The sequence below is a fragment of the Lepidochelys olivacea genome, assembly GCF_965140295.1.
Source record: "Lepidochelys olivacea isolate rLepOli2 genome assembly, chromosome: 3".
NCBI classification, from domain to species: Eukaryota; Metazoa; Chordata; order Testudines; family Cheloniidae; genus Lepidochelys; species Lepidochelys olivacea.
The window spans coordinates 42,766,180-42,780,147 of NC_140413.1; the positions used below are offsets into that span (position 1 = coordinate 42,766,180).

The following is a 13,968-nucleotide window of genomic DNA, read 5'->3' on the forward strand; positions in this document are numbered from 1 at the left end:
TTAGCCGAGGCTCTTTCCACATACAGATAATACAGGAGTGAGGCCTTGAGGAATCACTTGTTTTGTTGACTATGAGAAATGTCAAGAAGTATGTCTTGTGTTGCTTCCCTGTCAAATGAAGAGTCATTGGATTGAACCAATGATGGGTTCAGGACTCCCAAAGCAAGATAACTTCCTGACATATCTAGCCATTTGTATCTATCCCCTTCTGGGCAATTGTGTCAAATACATCCAACAATCCAAAATAATTCCCTCACATGCTGCAAGGAAATACATAAGATTGCTCTCAAAGGGAAAATTGAAAGGACAGGGGTCTATTGATGTTACTCAAATAAGACTCATGTCATTCATAAAATGTAGTGTTTACCTAAAACAACAGTATCAAAAGAAATAGATTTGAAAGTATCCTGAAAGCATTGCTTCCTCTGAATATGTTGCTACTGATGATGATAAAAAGGAAGAGGAGAAGACTGGGAATATTGAGTTAATTGTAGGTTCCAAAAATCCCTGGCAAGTGCCTCTGCAACCTGAAGGTACAGATGTTCTTTTATCCAGCAGACTCTGACACTACCAAAGATCTGGTTGTTGTAGTTTCTGAGCTTTTCAAGATATGGATCTGTTTTAACATTAAATAGATCAGAAGCTTCAAAGGAAGGTCTTGACTACAACTGTGGTATGACAGTGAGATTAAAAGATTTCAGTCAGGCATGATGGCACAGAGTCACTGCCATCCATACTATCCTTGCAAATTCATCCAGTTCATCATAGCATGCCTCAAAAATACCTGGTTTTCAGTCAGCCTTTTTAGCTACCTTTGTTTGTATTTCCATCAGATGGCATAGAGAACTAATAACTTCTCCACATCAGATAATTAGGGTGGGGCAAAATTGTCTATCTTTTAATCTTATCATAGATATTTATTTAGTACCAATTGCTAGCTCTCGTTAGTATGAACTGAAATTGTTGAAGCCATTTGTCTCTTTTATAACCTCAGCTCCAAACAATCTGACTCATAAGGAGGCACCTGTGTGTATACGGTAACACTGCTTCACTAAGTGGTTTAGAATTGGACACTGTCTTACAAGTGGGAAATTGCAAAGGCAGTTGTCAAGTGAGAAGGATAAACTATTTTCTCTTCAGAAGGAATATTATCAAACATCAATATGTGTCTACAAAAGTTATACTGAAATTCCAGAGGTAAACTCCAAAGACAATGGTACAAAATTCAAGGCATTACCACTAACCTAATATCATAATTGGTAATATCATAATTGAAAACAACAATTCTCACAATGTGTAATGTGTTTTCTAAACATGCATAACTTTGGATCAGTAACAAATTCTTTCTAGCAATGTATCAATTATTAATTTGGAGTAATTCAAACAGCAGTTTCATCTACAATCAAGACTCCGAACATTGCCACAGGTTGTACATTCAACCATAGAAATAACATACTGCTGCAATATGAACAGTTAATTTTCTTTTGTCTTCTTTTATGTGATTCATAGTAGAATACTGAGGAACCAACTTTTTCATCCAGATTTCCCTTGATGATTTACCTAGGACACATGAGATATTTTTGAATATCCTAAACTGAAAAGATTATTATTCAAATAGAAGTACCCAGGTATGCCAAGCTCATTCTTTTTGGAGAGGGACAATTTCCAGTTTTGATTATGGTCCGGTGGCCTGGGTATAAACTTAAAAGTTAATACAGTCCTCAGAACCTAGCAAATCTTCCATTGACGTCAATGGGAAATTTGCACAAAGATCAAAGTGGAATACGACTTTGAAAGAGTAACTAAGTGTTTTAGCTTTTTATCATCATTATTTGGTCAATACCCTATGGTCACATTCATTATCACTTCAAGGGACAATATGTGCCCCTTCAAGACCACCGCATTTCTGCCCTTATTTCTCTTCCTTCCCCATCCTTTCTCTTGTGTTTCTCCTCATTCCTTCTCTTCACTTTCTTCTCTGCAACATATTATAATTAGGGTTTCAACTTAACCCTCCAATGAGGTTATTTAGGGACGAGGGAGTCCAGACCTCTGAGTCATTATTTCAGGCTGTCTGGAGATTTGAGAAAACAAAGAGAAATATACCAATTACAGTGTTGAAAGCTTTAAAAAGTTACCTGAAATAGCCTTTCCAAATATTAATAATAATTAACATTTGAAATGTATTTCAACTCTGAAAAGTGACTAATTAAAATAACACCACAGCAGGGTCTCCCATAAGCCAGCATCCAACCCTAACCCTAACTCAGTTTCCTTACTCTTCCATTATCAAATAATCACCACAACTGGTGCACTGGAATTACACTCTTTTCCAATAGTCTGGATGATTAGCATAAATGAATATGTTATCTCAAAACCCTTGTATTCCAGCCATCTTCTTCAGGGTCAACAGTCCCTTGTAAGGGCTTTTGCTCCTGTCCAAACAAAGGTAGGTTCAGTGAAGACTTTCCGTCTGGCTGGCCTGGAGACCTTTCCCCAGTGACTTCTGGATCCCTTCAGGCCTTTTCTGATCCCTAGTATCCTTGTGTGGGAGCTAAAGAGAGTCTGTGCTCCTCTCTAGTGAGGCATGCTTTCAGCTTTCCTCAGCAGTCTTGCTGCCCAGGTCCTCTGCACAGGAGCTAAAAAGCATCTCCTTGCTGTATGAAATCTCTCCCTGAACTCTCCTTGCTCACTAAACCCAGGCTGCTCTTTATGTCCTAGAAGGCTAGCTTCTGAATAACAAGTTACCCTACCATGTGACCCCAGGACTTACTCCCTTGACTTGGAGAAAGAGGCTCACTAGGCTGATCCTGACTGAGCCTCAAACCCCTTAAAAGATCAGCTCATTCTGTGTCAGACAACTACCTATACCAGACTTCATCTCCTTTTTTGTATTCAGAGTAATTTATATTGATTTTAGAAACAAAAGTGATTTCTTTGCGTGTTTGACTCTTGTGAGCCCTGCAGATCCAACATGGCTATAAGAGACTGAGCTGGACTGGATCATCAGCAGTATTGTGTATGAAATTCTACTCAGTTACACATGTACAATTGGACAGGTGTTACTGAAGGAGTGATTGGAAGTCAGTTGAGTTTTATATGGTTTGCAATACAGTACAGAGAGCACAATCTGAAGACGATAGGACTGCACAACAGTTATTGAGAACATAATTATGTCTGCAGAACATTTAGTATTCATGAACCTACACAAGGGAGAAGGAACGTAGCTTTACCATAAGATACCAGGTTAAGTTTGCAATAGCAGATTCCATCACACTCTGCAATATTTTTACTTGGGCCTTCTCTACACAGGAAAGTTTTTTTCAATATCAGATAGGAATTTAAACTGATATAGCCATACTGGTATAATCTCCCATATGGACATACTCAATCCAATGTAAGTGTCTTTTTTCAGTTTAATTTATGTTGTTTGGGAACAGTTTAAGCTAAAGTGAAAACACCACTTTTATACTGGAATAAGAATGTGTACACGGGGGGTATAACAAAACTTGTATAATGATATTGGCATAATTGGTAAAACTTTTATGTAGATAAGCCCTTGTAAAGTAAGAACATTTAACATATCAGTTATTGAGGGAAAATAAACATAGAACTCTGCCAATATCACATTTCACAGTATACTGCATTTTCAGGCAAAACTGAGATCCAGAAGCTAAATTTACATTTTTTCATAAAAATAAGTTTCTAGCCATCTTCCAAATGTGAACCAACCAATGCAGTGTTGTCTGACCAAGAATATGTCTACGATGGAGGTGGAAGATGTAATTTCCAGCTTGAATAGACATAATCTGTGATTCTATGAATCTGCACTGGCTCTGCTTGAGATAGCATTCTAAAAACAGAAGTGTAGCTGCAGCAGTTGAGTGGCAGGATGGGCTAGCTGCCCTGAATATGCACCTATCAACTTGGCTGGGTATGTACTCATGGCAGCTCGCCCCTCCTGCCACCTGTCTCACCAGAGCTACACTCTATGTTTAGTGTGCTAGCTCAATCAGTGATACTGCAGGTATATCTGCTCAAACTGGGAATTACATCCCCAGCTCAAAGTGTAGCCATATATGCTTAGTCTGAGCACAACTTGGAAAAATAGTTCTGTGAAGGGCAAAGACCTTGATTTATCTCAATAAGGTCTAACTTTAAATGTAATGATGACAACTGAATTTTCAATACTGTTAACTCTTTCATGCCCAATTATGTTAGTTGTGCTTACCCCACAATCCCAAACTACTTCCCAAACCTTGTAAATTCCAAAAGCCTCAATTGCTTCTACTTAGCTGCTAAAATCATGAGCTTCCTTTCTGATTGTACAATATAGTTAAGAGCTTTCGGTATATTATTTTGCAGTGCACTGAAAATTAAACAATCAGAAGCAGCATCAATTACATTGTATTAATATCAAATTAAATAATATAGAGGCTACTACTGTATTAATTGGTTAATTAATTAATTGTATTATTCATTTTCTTATTTAACACAATGTAAACCTTAATTTTAAAACATATATGAAGCTACCACAAAATCTCACATACATATGTCCTGGAGTGCTATAGCTATGCCCCACAATAGAGATGAATCTTGGTGCAAAATAGATGAGCCTGGGATATAATTCATCAGTCCATCCTATGTAAGGTGTTTGCTCATGTTGGTGGTACTACAACACATTCCTTCAGTAAAAACATTACTTTATGATAGGGGAGTGATGCCAGAGATGTCTAATATGCTCATGAAACAACAAAGGGCATGGTTTGTAACATTTTCAGTTTACCAATTTTTTTCTGTTCTCTAACTGTCTAGTGAGTTTACATGAATACTGAATGACTTTGTCTCCTCCCTAAAAGGATGAGTCTAAAAACAGCAAGGTTAAACCTACATTACCAAAGCAACCTGTATCAGCAGTGTAAGCCCACCTTACATCAGGGCAGCATATCTATATTGGGAGTTGGCAATGACGGGGAAGATTTTCAAAGGCACAAATGGTAGTTAGATACTTTGAAAATCTCCCTAGGTGTAAGTACATTGACAAAATTATACCATTTCAAATTTACCACCTGAGACTGGAAAGCAGTTTAAAGAAAACATTGAAACTTTTCACATACATAGTCTGGTCACCATAAAAAGGTTGCATTTAGCCAGACTATATGCTTACCTGAAAAGCTCCCCAGTCGCGGTGCTGTCATATCTCCACCATCATAGATTTCAAGAGAGTCCCAGTTATGTTCTGTGGCAAAACTTATGACCTGGATCTGTAAAACAATGCCATTCAGTATTTGTTTTTCAACCCAAATAATTATATTTAAATGAATGCTCTAAAAATAAAACAAACAAAAAACTTTAAAAAAAAAAACAGACACAAGCAAAATAAAACAAAAAAGCCCTGGAAAAAATGTAAATAAAAACAAAACTAAAATAAATTGATACTTATTCTCCTCTTTTATTTTGTATATTCATCTGCACTTGTGCAAAATTAGTGCAAAACAGCACACACATTGCAAAGATATAAATGAGTACACACGGTTCAAGAAAATGGAAAATCATGCTACAATTATGGCCCCAGTCCTGCAATCAGATTAGCTACTGTAGACCTCTGCTTCTGTGCACTGCCCAGTTGACATCAATGAAGCGGTAAATGGGAGCAGGATCAACCTGCAGGATTGGGACCTATCTTTGCTATTCTACTTAGCTAAAAAAGAAAGCTGCTAGTGACTACTGAGGTTATATCCATTTTCTCTGCACAACAGAGTGAGCAAAAAAAGAAAAAGAAAAATGAGATTAGAAACTATCCATTGGTAAAAAAAATAATGAGGAGGAAAACAAAAACAAAAACCCCTAATTACTTTTTCCTGATTTGGCTGTGGGGGGAAGGGGATTGGGGAAGTGATTTAGTATTCCATGTTTGGCAGAATATGGACTTGCCTGAATACCTGATCCCTCAGTCACTATGATTTTCCACACACAATTTAAGCTGTTACCATAGGGTTCTGGATAACCGGGTGACAAGATAGTGCCCCTCCGTTCAGTGAAATTCCCATTGCATGGTACTGAAAGACAATATTGTCACAGATTATGTCAAAGCCAAAGACATTTAACTGGACAGAAAAGTAACATTAAATGTACAAATTGATCTAATGGTTATAACTCTCTTTTTATTACAAGTACGTAGATTTTAAGTTTTGGTCTGCATTTTGGAATGCAGCTTTCAGTTAAATAAAATGTAATCAGGACACTTAAGTCTAAAGTAGCTTTAATGTTTGCCTTACCTGATAAATCACAGTGCAGCACATTAAATAATATATTTATCGATAGCCCAGCATTTCCTCAGATTTCAAGAAAAGATGATATAGAATAATGGGTCTGTAAAATCAACTCTGCTTAGACCATTAAAGATAATTATAATTTAAATATTTGATGGTTTATTCTACTCTCCATACAGGCACATAACTCCAGTTGATACCAATGAGATTTATGCACAAAAGACAAGCACCTACTAAATGTATAAATAAATCCAAAGTGCTAAACATTATTCCACTAAAGGTTCTTCTTGAAAATGAAGCAAAATAACTGCAACTAACAATGAAATTGATATTCACTGTACATTAGAATGCTAATCCAAAGAGAGAGACAGCGCGCTGTATATCAACAAACATCTGCTAAAAGGGTACCACAAAAATGGTATAATAAATTGGGATTATTATGATTTTCAGAAAATGAAGTTGTATTTTATACTTCCAACTTTAGAGGTAGCCACACAGATAATAAATATTCAGGAAAACATGCATCACGCTTGTTAATCTAATAGGTTATTATATGAAACACTATAACTGCTTACCAACCAGCTGGTACTCAATTACTTTTTATATGAAAAAATGCCCTTTTAAATTGAACATGACCAGTATTAATCAATGGAGAGTGAATATATGTGTTAAACACTATTTTCTGAAACATTTCTTAAATTCTGATTTGAAGACTTGTGTCCCTTAACAGATTACCAAAATGTAATTGCTTACCTATACAGCTTGGTACAGTGTCATTCCACTGAGCTAAAGCATTAGGCACAGACTGACATCGAATAGCTTTTGAACCTTGCAGCAGATAACCAGGGCTACATTCAAATCGAACAACAGAGCCTGCTGAAAATTCAGACCCAATTCTCCTGCCATATCTGGGTTCTGGAATAGAGCTGCATTGTGTATCACTGGTGCGTGGAACAGCTGCATGAACAGAAAAAGGTGCTATTACCCAAAATGCCAGTCATCAGCTGAGAAATAAACAGTATATCTAGATACTGGCATTTATAATATGGAATTTAACTTTACATAATACTTGTTGCACTCATGGTACCTTAAAGCCCTTTAAGAGTAAGTAGTTGGGTAAAGGCATTACAGTGACTATGTGGACAAACACAGCAGTAATTATATATTAGTTAGTTAACAGCTTGCCTGTTTTATTGTTTTATTTTTAAATTGGTGGGATACTGGAATTTACCTCTTCTACTTCAATTTTTTTTTAAAAAAAATATGGCTGAGATACATTATTTCTAACAAATAACTGAGCTCAACAAACTATAAAACTGATTTATAATGTAAGCATATTTTGAAAATTTAAGTACACAAATTTCAGGTATAAGAGGGAGTGTTATAAGTGTTCATTTCTACATAAATGCTATTTTTTGCTTGCTAGTTCACCACCATTACTATATAAACAAGTGTCTGCTTGAAGTTACTATTTATCTGGGAGTCTAGTGTTGTGTTGGTTAGCTGGAAATTATAACCTAGTCTCACAAGTGTAGTACTTCAGAGACCATTCTCCTTAGAATACTATTTTCATTTGATTTTTGTAGAAATAATCTTATAATTAATACATAATTATATGCAACAGAAACTGCCATTTCTAAACTAAGACAATATACAAAAATATATACAGGAAAAATAAATGATAGAAGTACCATTTGTGCCACCATAGTTATGTCTTGTATTGTAATAAAATAATTCTACTGAAATTATCCTTTCTGGTGATGAATATGAGTTAGACCAGTATGTGGCACTCACATTCATGGACTTTGTTTTATCATTACTGTTTCTTCAGCAGATCCACTAGAACTATCAGTTCCAAAAGCAAGACAGTAGACCTAGGTATCAAACTTTAAATAACAGAGTAAGTACTCCTGGGCCACCAATTTCCACTGGAACCTCATACTAACAAACATATGGGATGGCAAAAAATAATTTTAAAACAGTAAAGGTAATCAAGGTTGAGGGCTAGATTTTGATTTTGGCAGAGCAAGATGTGTCAGCTGTGCCACACTAGTAGCCTTCCCAGGAGGTGTCATGACTCAGAGACATCTATTAGCCATGATTACTCCATTTTCTCCTATTTCCAATTCCAAGTTTATGAATTTACTGCTGGCCTACAGCAGCAGCAAATCACTATACCCCTCTGTCTCACCCCATGGTCACACCCAGGCTCATCGACCATGGCCAGTGTGTAGAAGGATGTATGGAGCCAAGAGTGCATTCATACATGCCTGGATCAGAGGTCCAGGTAGCCTTTGAAGGGACAGGGAGAGTCTTACCTCCTCTTACTCCCTTACACAGGCTTACACCCTGAATCAGAATCTAGCCCTCAGTTATTAAAGTAAAAAGGTTAAACTTTAAAAAAAAAAAACATGTTAAGGTATAGAGATGCAGTGTCAGAGTACCCAAATAGCCTTAACTCTGCCTTAGAATAACACCATGCAATAACCATATGATCATGGTTTTTAGAATTTGTGGTCCCTATTTAGATTAAACTGAATTTTTGAAGACTTATTTGATGTTTTTCTCCCCTCCCTGCCCTCCCTCCCCCCTTCATGTTGTCACTAAAAGAAACCTTACCATGAAGAATAACAGGAAAAATGAATATTAATTCTAACAAAAATATTTAAAACAGCTATCGTACAATATTTCAGTGAGTTTTATCTATATGGGAAATTTGAAAACTCTGCATTATTTCATTACTGAGATCAAGAAGAACCAAAAAAAAAAAAAAAGGCATGAGACCAGCTAAATTTCTTAAAGGACCTTTTTGAAATATAATGTTAACTCCTCAATTAATTAAAGTGTGTACTTTGAGCCAGCACAAGAACATATTAAAATCCTGTATGGTGGCTTGCTCCTCATTCTGCATATCAGAGGAAGAAGGATCTATGCTGTCACAGACTGAGCCACATAAAATGTTTTCTGCTGAAATTTCTAACTTTATGTCAAAGCAGGGAAGCAAGCACAGGACAGTGACAAAAAAATCAGATTAGACCATTCCCAATCTTTTTATATATGATTGTTCCCAACTGCAGATTTCAGCAGGCTTAACCCTAATATTCTAGAAGGCCAACAGTAGGATCAATAGATTAGGCATTCATTCAGGCCAATATTATATACAATTATTCTGTGAAATATAGGGAAATGTAGCTATCAGAGAAAAGGAAATGAAGAAGAGATAGATGAGACATGGAGAAAAATAAGTTTTTCAGAAAGTGGTACTGCAAAAACCATTAAACCTGAATTCAAAGCCACAAACCTCATCTGTTGCTTGTTAGGACCAGAATTTGAAATATTGCAGGCTATAACCTTCTCTTCCTCCAGCCCTCCTTCTAGCTTTTGCCTATAACGCAAGCTAGACTTCTCAGACTGTATTACAGAAAAATTCTATTCTCTATAGTAATTATTTTCCATCTTTTAGTAAATGCTTCACACTGCTGTGAAACAAAATTGAAATCAGCCCAGTGGAAAAGTGAACAGGGAATAAGGTCAGCCTGGAATAGAGAGTGATAAATAAAATGACTGACTTTCCAGGTCAGATTAGTGTGTTCATTCAGAGTGTGGATGCTACAGTGTCTCCACTGTATTTATAATGTTCGCAAGCAGGCAGTGCTGGAAATGCATTCACATATTTCAGAGAGAGAGGGGAAAAAAACAAAATTGAGGTAACCTTTATTAAATGTAATTAAATGCCTCAAATATGTTGCACTAGCAACATTTGTACTAACTTGAGATCCTAATGTATCCATTTATCAAAAGGTACACAAAACCAGAATCAGGATTCTCCTGAGATAAGTCAAGTATGATTGATTCATTTTGTGATGCTGAGGGTAGCATTTCCTATTTCTCAAAATCAGTTCTGTTCAGTTACTACTAATTCTGCAGTTCAGTATAATAGATCGAAATGAAGCACAGCATAAGGTATTCCTAGAGACATAGTCTTCTGCAGTAAAATATATGCATATGCGTAATCAAATGAAAGCTTTGTGTTCATTTTAAATTCTTTGAAAGGCAACTTGTCACAGACTACAAATAATTAGACACAGAAGGTATTTGGGAAAGCGCACACACGAAAAAGATTGAAAGCTACAATTCAGATGAGGATAGATGATATGAAGAAATCAACATAAAATCAAAGAGCAATGCTCTCCTTCTTTAAAATTATATAGATTTTCCCCCTCCCTTTTTTCCCCTTTTGTGCATGGTAAACTTCTATTTTAATTACTTCTTTTAATTTATAGAAGTGAAAGACTGACAGCACTAGCTGCATCCAGACTATTGTGTGCAAGCATGGTGAAATGAAATATTTCTACACATAAAAGGAATCATTCTGCCTGCACACCTCTGATTTTTAGCAGTCCTACTAACTCCAGCTTCTAAAATACTCCTGAGGTGAACTGGTCTCTTACAGCAAATCGCTGTATACCAAGCTATAACAGTGTTTTGATGTAGAAAAAAAAAGATCAATATATTCAATAAGAATTAAACTGTGCTCATAATGCTTATTTTGCTTATGACTAACCCTACATTTGAATCCAAGTCATTAGAGGTGAAAATCAACTTATTGGCAACATTAACATAATATGGGGAATTTAATAAATTTTGACTTTTCACTGACTCATTACCAAACCTTACCTCACACCTCTCTACACCAGGGGTCCCCAAACTTGGTTCATGACTTGTTCAGGATAAGCCCCTAGCGGGCCACAAGATGCTTTGTTTACCTGAACGTCCACAGGTACGGCTGCTCACAGTTCCCAGTAGTTGCGGTTCACTGTTCCCGGCCAATGGGAGCTGCGGGAAGCGGCTCGGGCTGGGCCACCGCTTCCTGCAGCTCCCATTGGCCAGGAACGGTGAACTGTGGCCACTGGGAGATGCAAGCAGCCATACCTGCAGACCAAGTTTGGGAACCCCTGCTCTACACTATTGTTATGAGATGGGTTACAATCTCATTGAAAATGATGTGTGAACAAGCCCTTCCTTTAAGAAAGTTGTAAGAGACAGTAAAGGGGCTACACCTAAAACAAAACACAATGGAGTCTGCCCAGAACCTAGCATCACGTGTGTAGAGGGTTCCACTAGACATTGTTCTGACCAGGGAAATGTGTTTATCTGAGGGTGTGGCAAAAATCTAACTTGAGGGGGAACAGACAAAAAAATGGGAAAGAAAGCAAGCCAAGCACCAGCCTGTAAGCACAGTGTGATCCTCGAGAAGTCTAAAGGAAGGTTCTAAGTCTACTGCTGCCTAAGGAGGTCTGGGGCTGTAGGGAAAGAACATATCCCCAGTTTTTGGTGTATCCTTCATTTGGAGAGCCAGACTTTGCACATTCCTTATAAATAAACAAGACTGCATCAAAGAAAAGACCAGACTCCATCACCACTTTCTACTCCCAAATGGCCTATCCCCAGGGCTCCAGACTTTGACAACTACTCAGGTAAAAAAGGAGCTACATTACAGTTTTATCTGTAACTAAACAGGGATTTTTGTGATACTAAAGCCACATGGTATATTTCCTGTGGCATTATTGCATACAAGCAGAAGATGGAAGTTTTCAGAATGAAATAGTGATACTCTATAAGAAACCTGACAACTTAGTTTTGGATTGATTTTTATTAAATTTCAGTTTAGAAAAATATTTTTAATATTGCAACTCCAAATGCATTTCCAGTGCCTATTTCTGATTAAGAGATGGCAAAATGTCACTAAGTGGTCTGTTTTCATTTGTTCCCAAAGGATATACAGGTTTTAACACAAGTCTGTAATCTGCCTCCTCCTATCTTCAGCAATACAGAGGTCTAGACCTGGTGTACACTAGAAAATTAGATGATCAATACTATGTCACTTAGGGGTTTAAAATATCCACACCCCTGAATGGTATTGTTAAGATGACCTAAGTTCCCGTGTAGACAGTGTTAGGTTGATGGAAGAATTCTAGCATCAATCTAGTTACCACCTCCTGGGGAGATGGATTACCTACACCAACAGAACACCTCCTGTTGGCATAGCAGCTGTAGCATTTTAAGTGTATACAAGCCCCGGGAAACACAGAGTTCCAGTCCAAATATAAGACATCTCTGACAATCTTTGCTCACCACTGAACTTCTAACAGTTATAAGATAACAAGCACTAAGTATTTGATCCTCGTGTTCATAGTCAGGAAAAATTCCAGCTAGTTTTAATGGAAATGTCACTTAATTGAGGGTAACAGGATTGTATTTTAAATGCGGGAGCTAAAGAGTGATAGATGTGAGACATAGCCAAATTTCTGATTCACACTTTTCTAGTACAATGGCTCTATACAACTACTGAATACAAAATAAACACAGAAATAATACTCAAGTCTACTTGTCAGGCAATACAAATATGAGGTTAATTGTAGTTGCCTCCAATTTGTGGATTATCATGCTTACCATTTACACATAAAGATGATAGCACCACCAAACACACAACAGAGAGAGAGAGAGAGAACATCTCTGACTTGTTAAAAATAACCAGCTGCTGAGCAGTTTTTCAACAACATATTTATTCAACACTGCAGAGGTGCCACAATAGACCAGACCCTCAGTTAGGTCAATGGAGTTTAAACCAGTTTAAACCAACTGAAAATCTGTCCCATTATGTCCATGAATAGTCTGTTCCACACTGTATATCAAAATTATTCCAGCTAAAAGAATCCTATAAACATCTTGTGATCTAATAAACATTCCAATCCAGTCATGTAGATGAGATTGGCACCATTGCGTCCGCCAACATTCTATCAAGGGGATGAACTAAAAACCAACAGATTTACCTTGGTAGACAAAATGGAAACCTCTGGCAGATGCCCCACTCTTTGCACTGAACCGCATCAATATCTGATTGGATGAAGCCAAAGGTAATGTCTCTCCTACAAATGAAGAAGGGAAAGAAAAGGAAGAGAGAGAATGGAAAAAATTAAATAAAGACTGGAAAGATGAGAGAATTTTAGATTTTAATAAAATATCCTGTTAAAAAAACCTGATAGACAATAGTACAATTTTCTTCTTTTTTTCCTTCCATGTTTTAGTATAAAAAATTCTGCTAATCATATTTAACAACATTAACTTTGCCATTGGAAGTATACAGAAATAATTATCAAACAGAAACATTTTGTGATGTACAATTATATTGTGTATAAACTTTCTGATATTTACTGCAGCTGTTGGGATTAGAGCTGTAATAAATTGCTTGCCTTGGAGTCTGTTACCCTTTTGGGCCAGTGTCATTTGAAGAGTTTTTGCCAGAGTTTATCTGTGACTGACAGCTTTAGCTTGCATTCCAAAATGCATTAAACAATTAAAAGCCTTTCAAAAGAACCCCAAGGTCTCTCTCTAAAAAAATGGAATATACAATTTTAAAACAAAACAAAAAACTAAAATGAGAGAAAATAGGTTCTTGACTCTCTTTTTGCAGTGAATCTTTCTCTGTCTCTGTGAAATATTTAACATATCACATGAGTAACATTATATTATTAATAGGTTTTAGAGGGGTAGCCGTGTTAGTCTGTATCAACAAAAACAATGAGGAGTCCTTGTGGCACCTTGGAGACTAAGAAATTTAACTTATGCCCAAATAAATGTGTTCGTCTCTAAGGTGCCACAAGGACTCCTAGTTGTTTTTATTATATTATTAAAT

General features: G+C 36.7%; 1 protein-coding gene across 1 annotated transcript in view; it reads right to left on the bottom strand.

The window, feature by feature from the left end:
* Nucleotides 1–13,968, bottom strand: part of CSMD1 (CUB and Sushi multiple domains 1) — a 2,028,540-nt gene that overhangs the window by 313,264 nt on the left and 1,701,308 nt on the right. Inside the window, exons 33-36 of the mRNA XM_084623138.1 lie at nt 13,106–13,201; nt 7,026–7,229; nt 5,935–6,059; nt 5,168–5,264 (exon numbers count right to left, since the gene is read on the bottom strand). Of these exons, the coding sequence (XP_084479264.1) occupies nt 5,168–5,264; nt 5,935–6,059; nt 7,026–7,229; nt 13,106–13,201 (522 nt within the window). The remainder of the gene's footprint in view (nt 1–5,167; nt 5,265–5,934; nt 6,060–7,025; nt 7,230–13,105; nt 13,202–13,968) is intronic.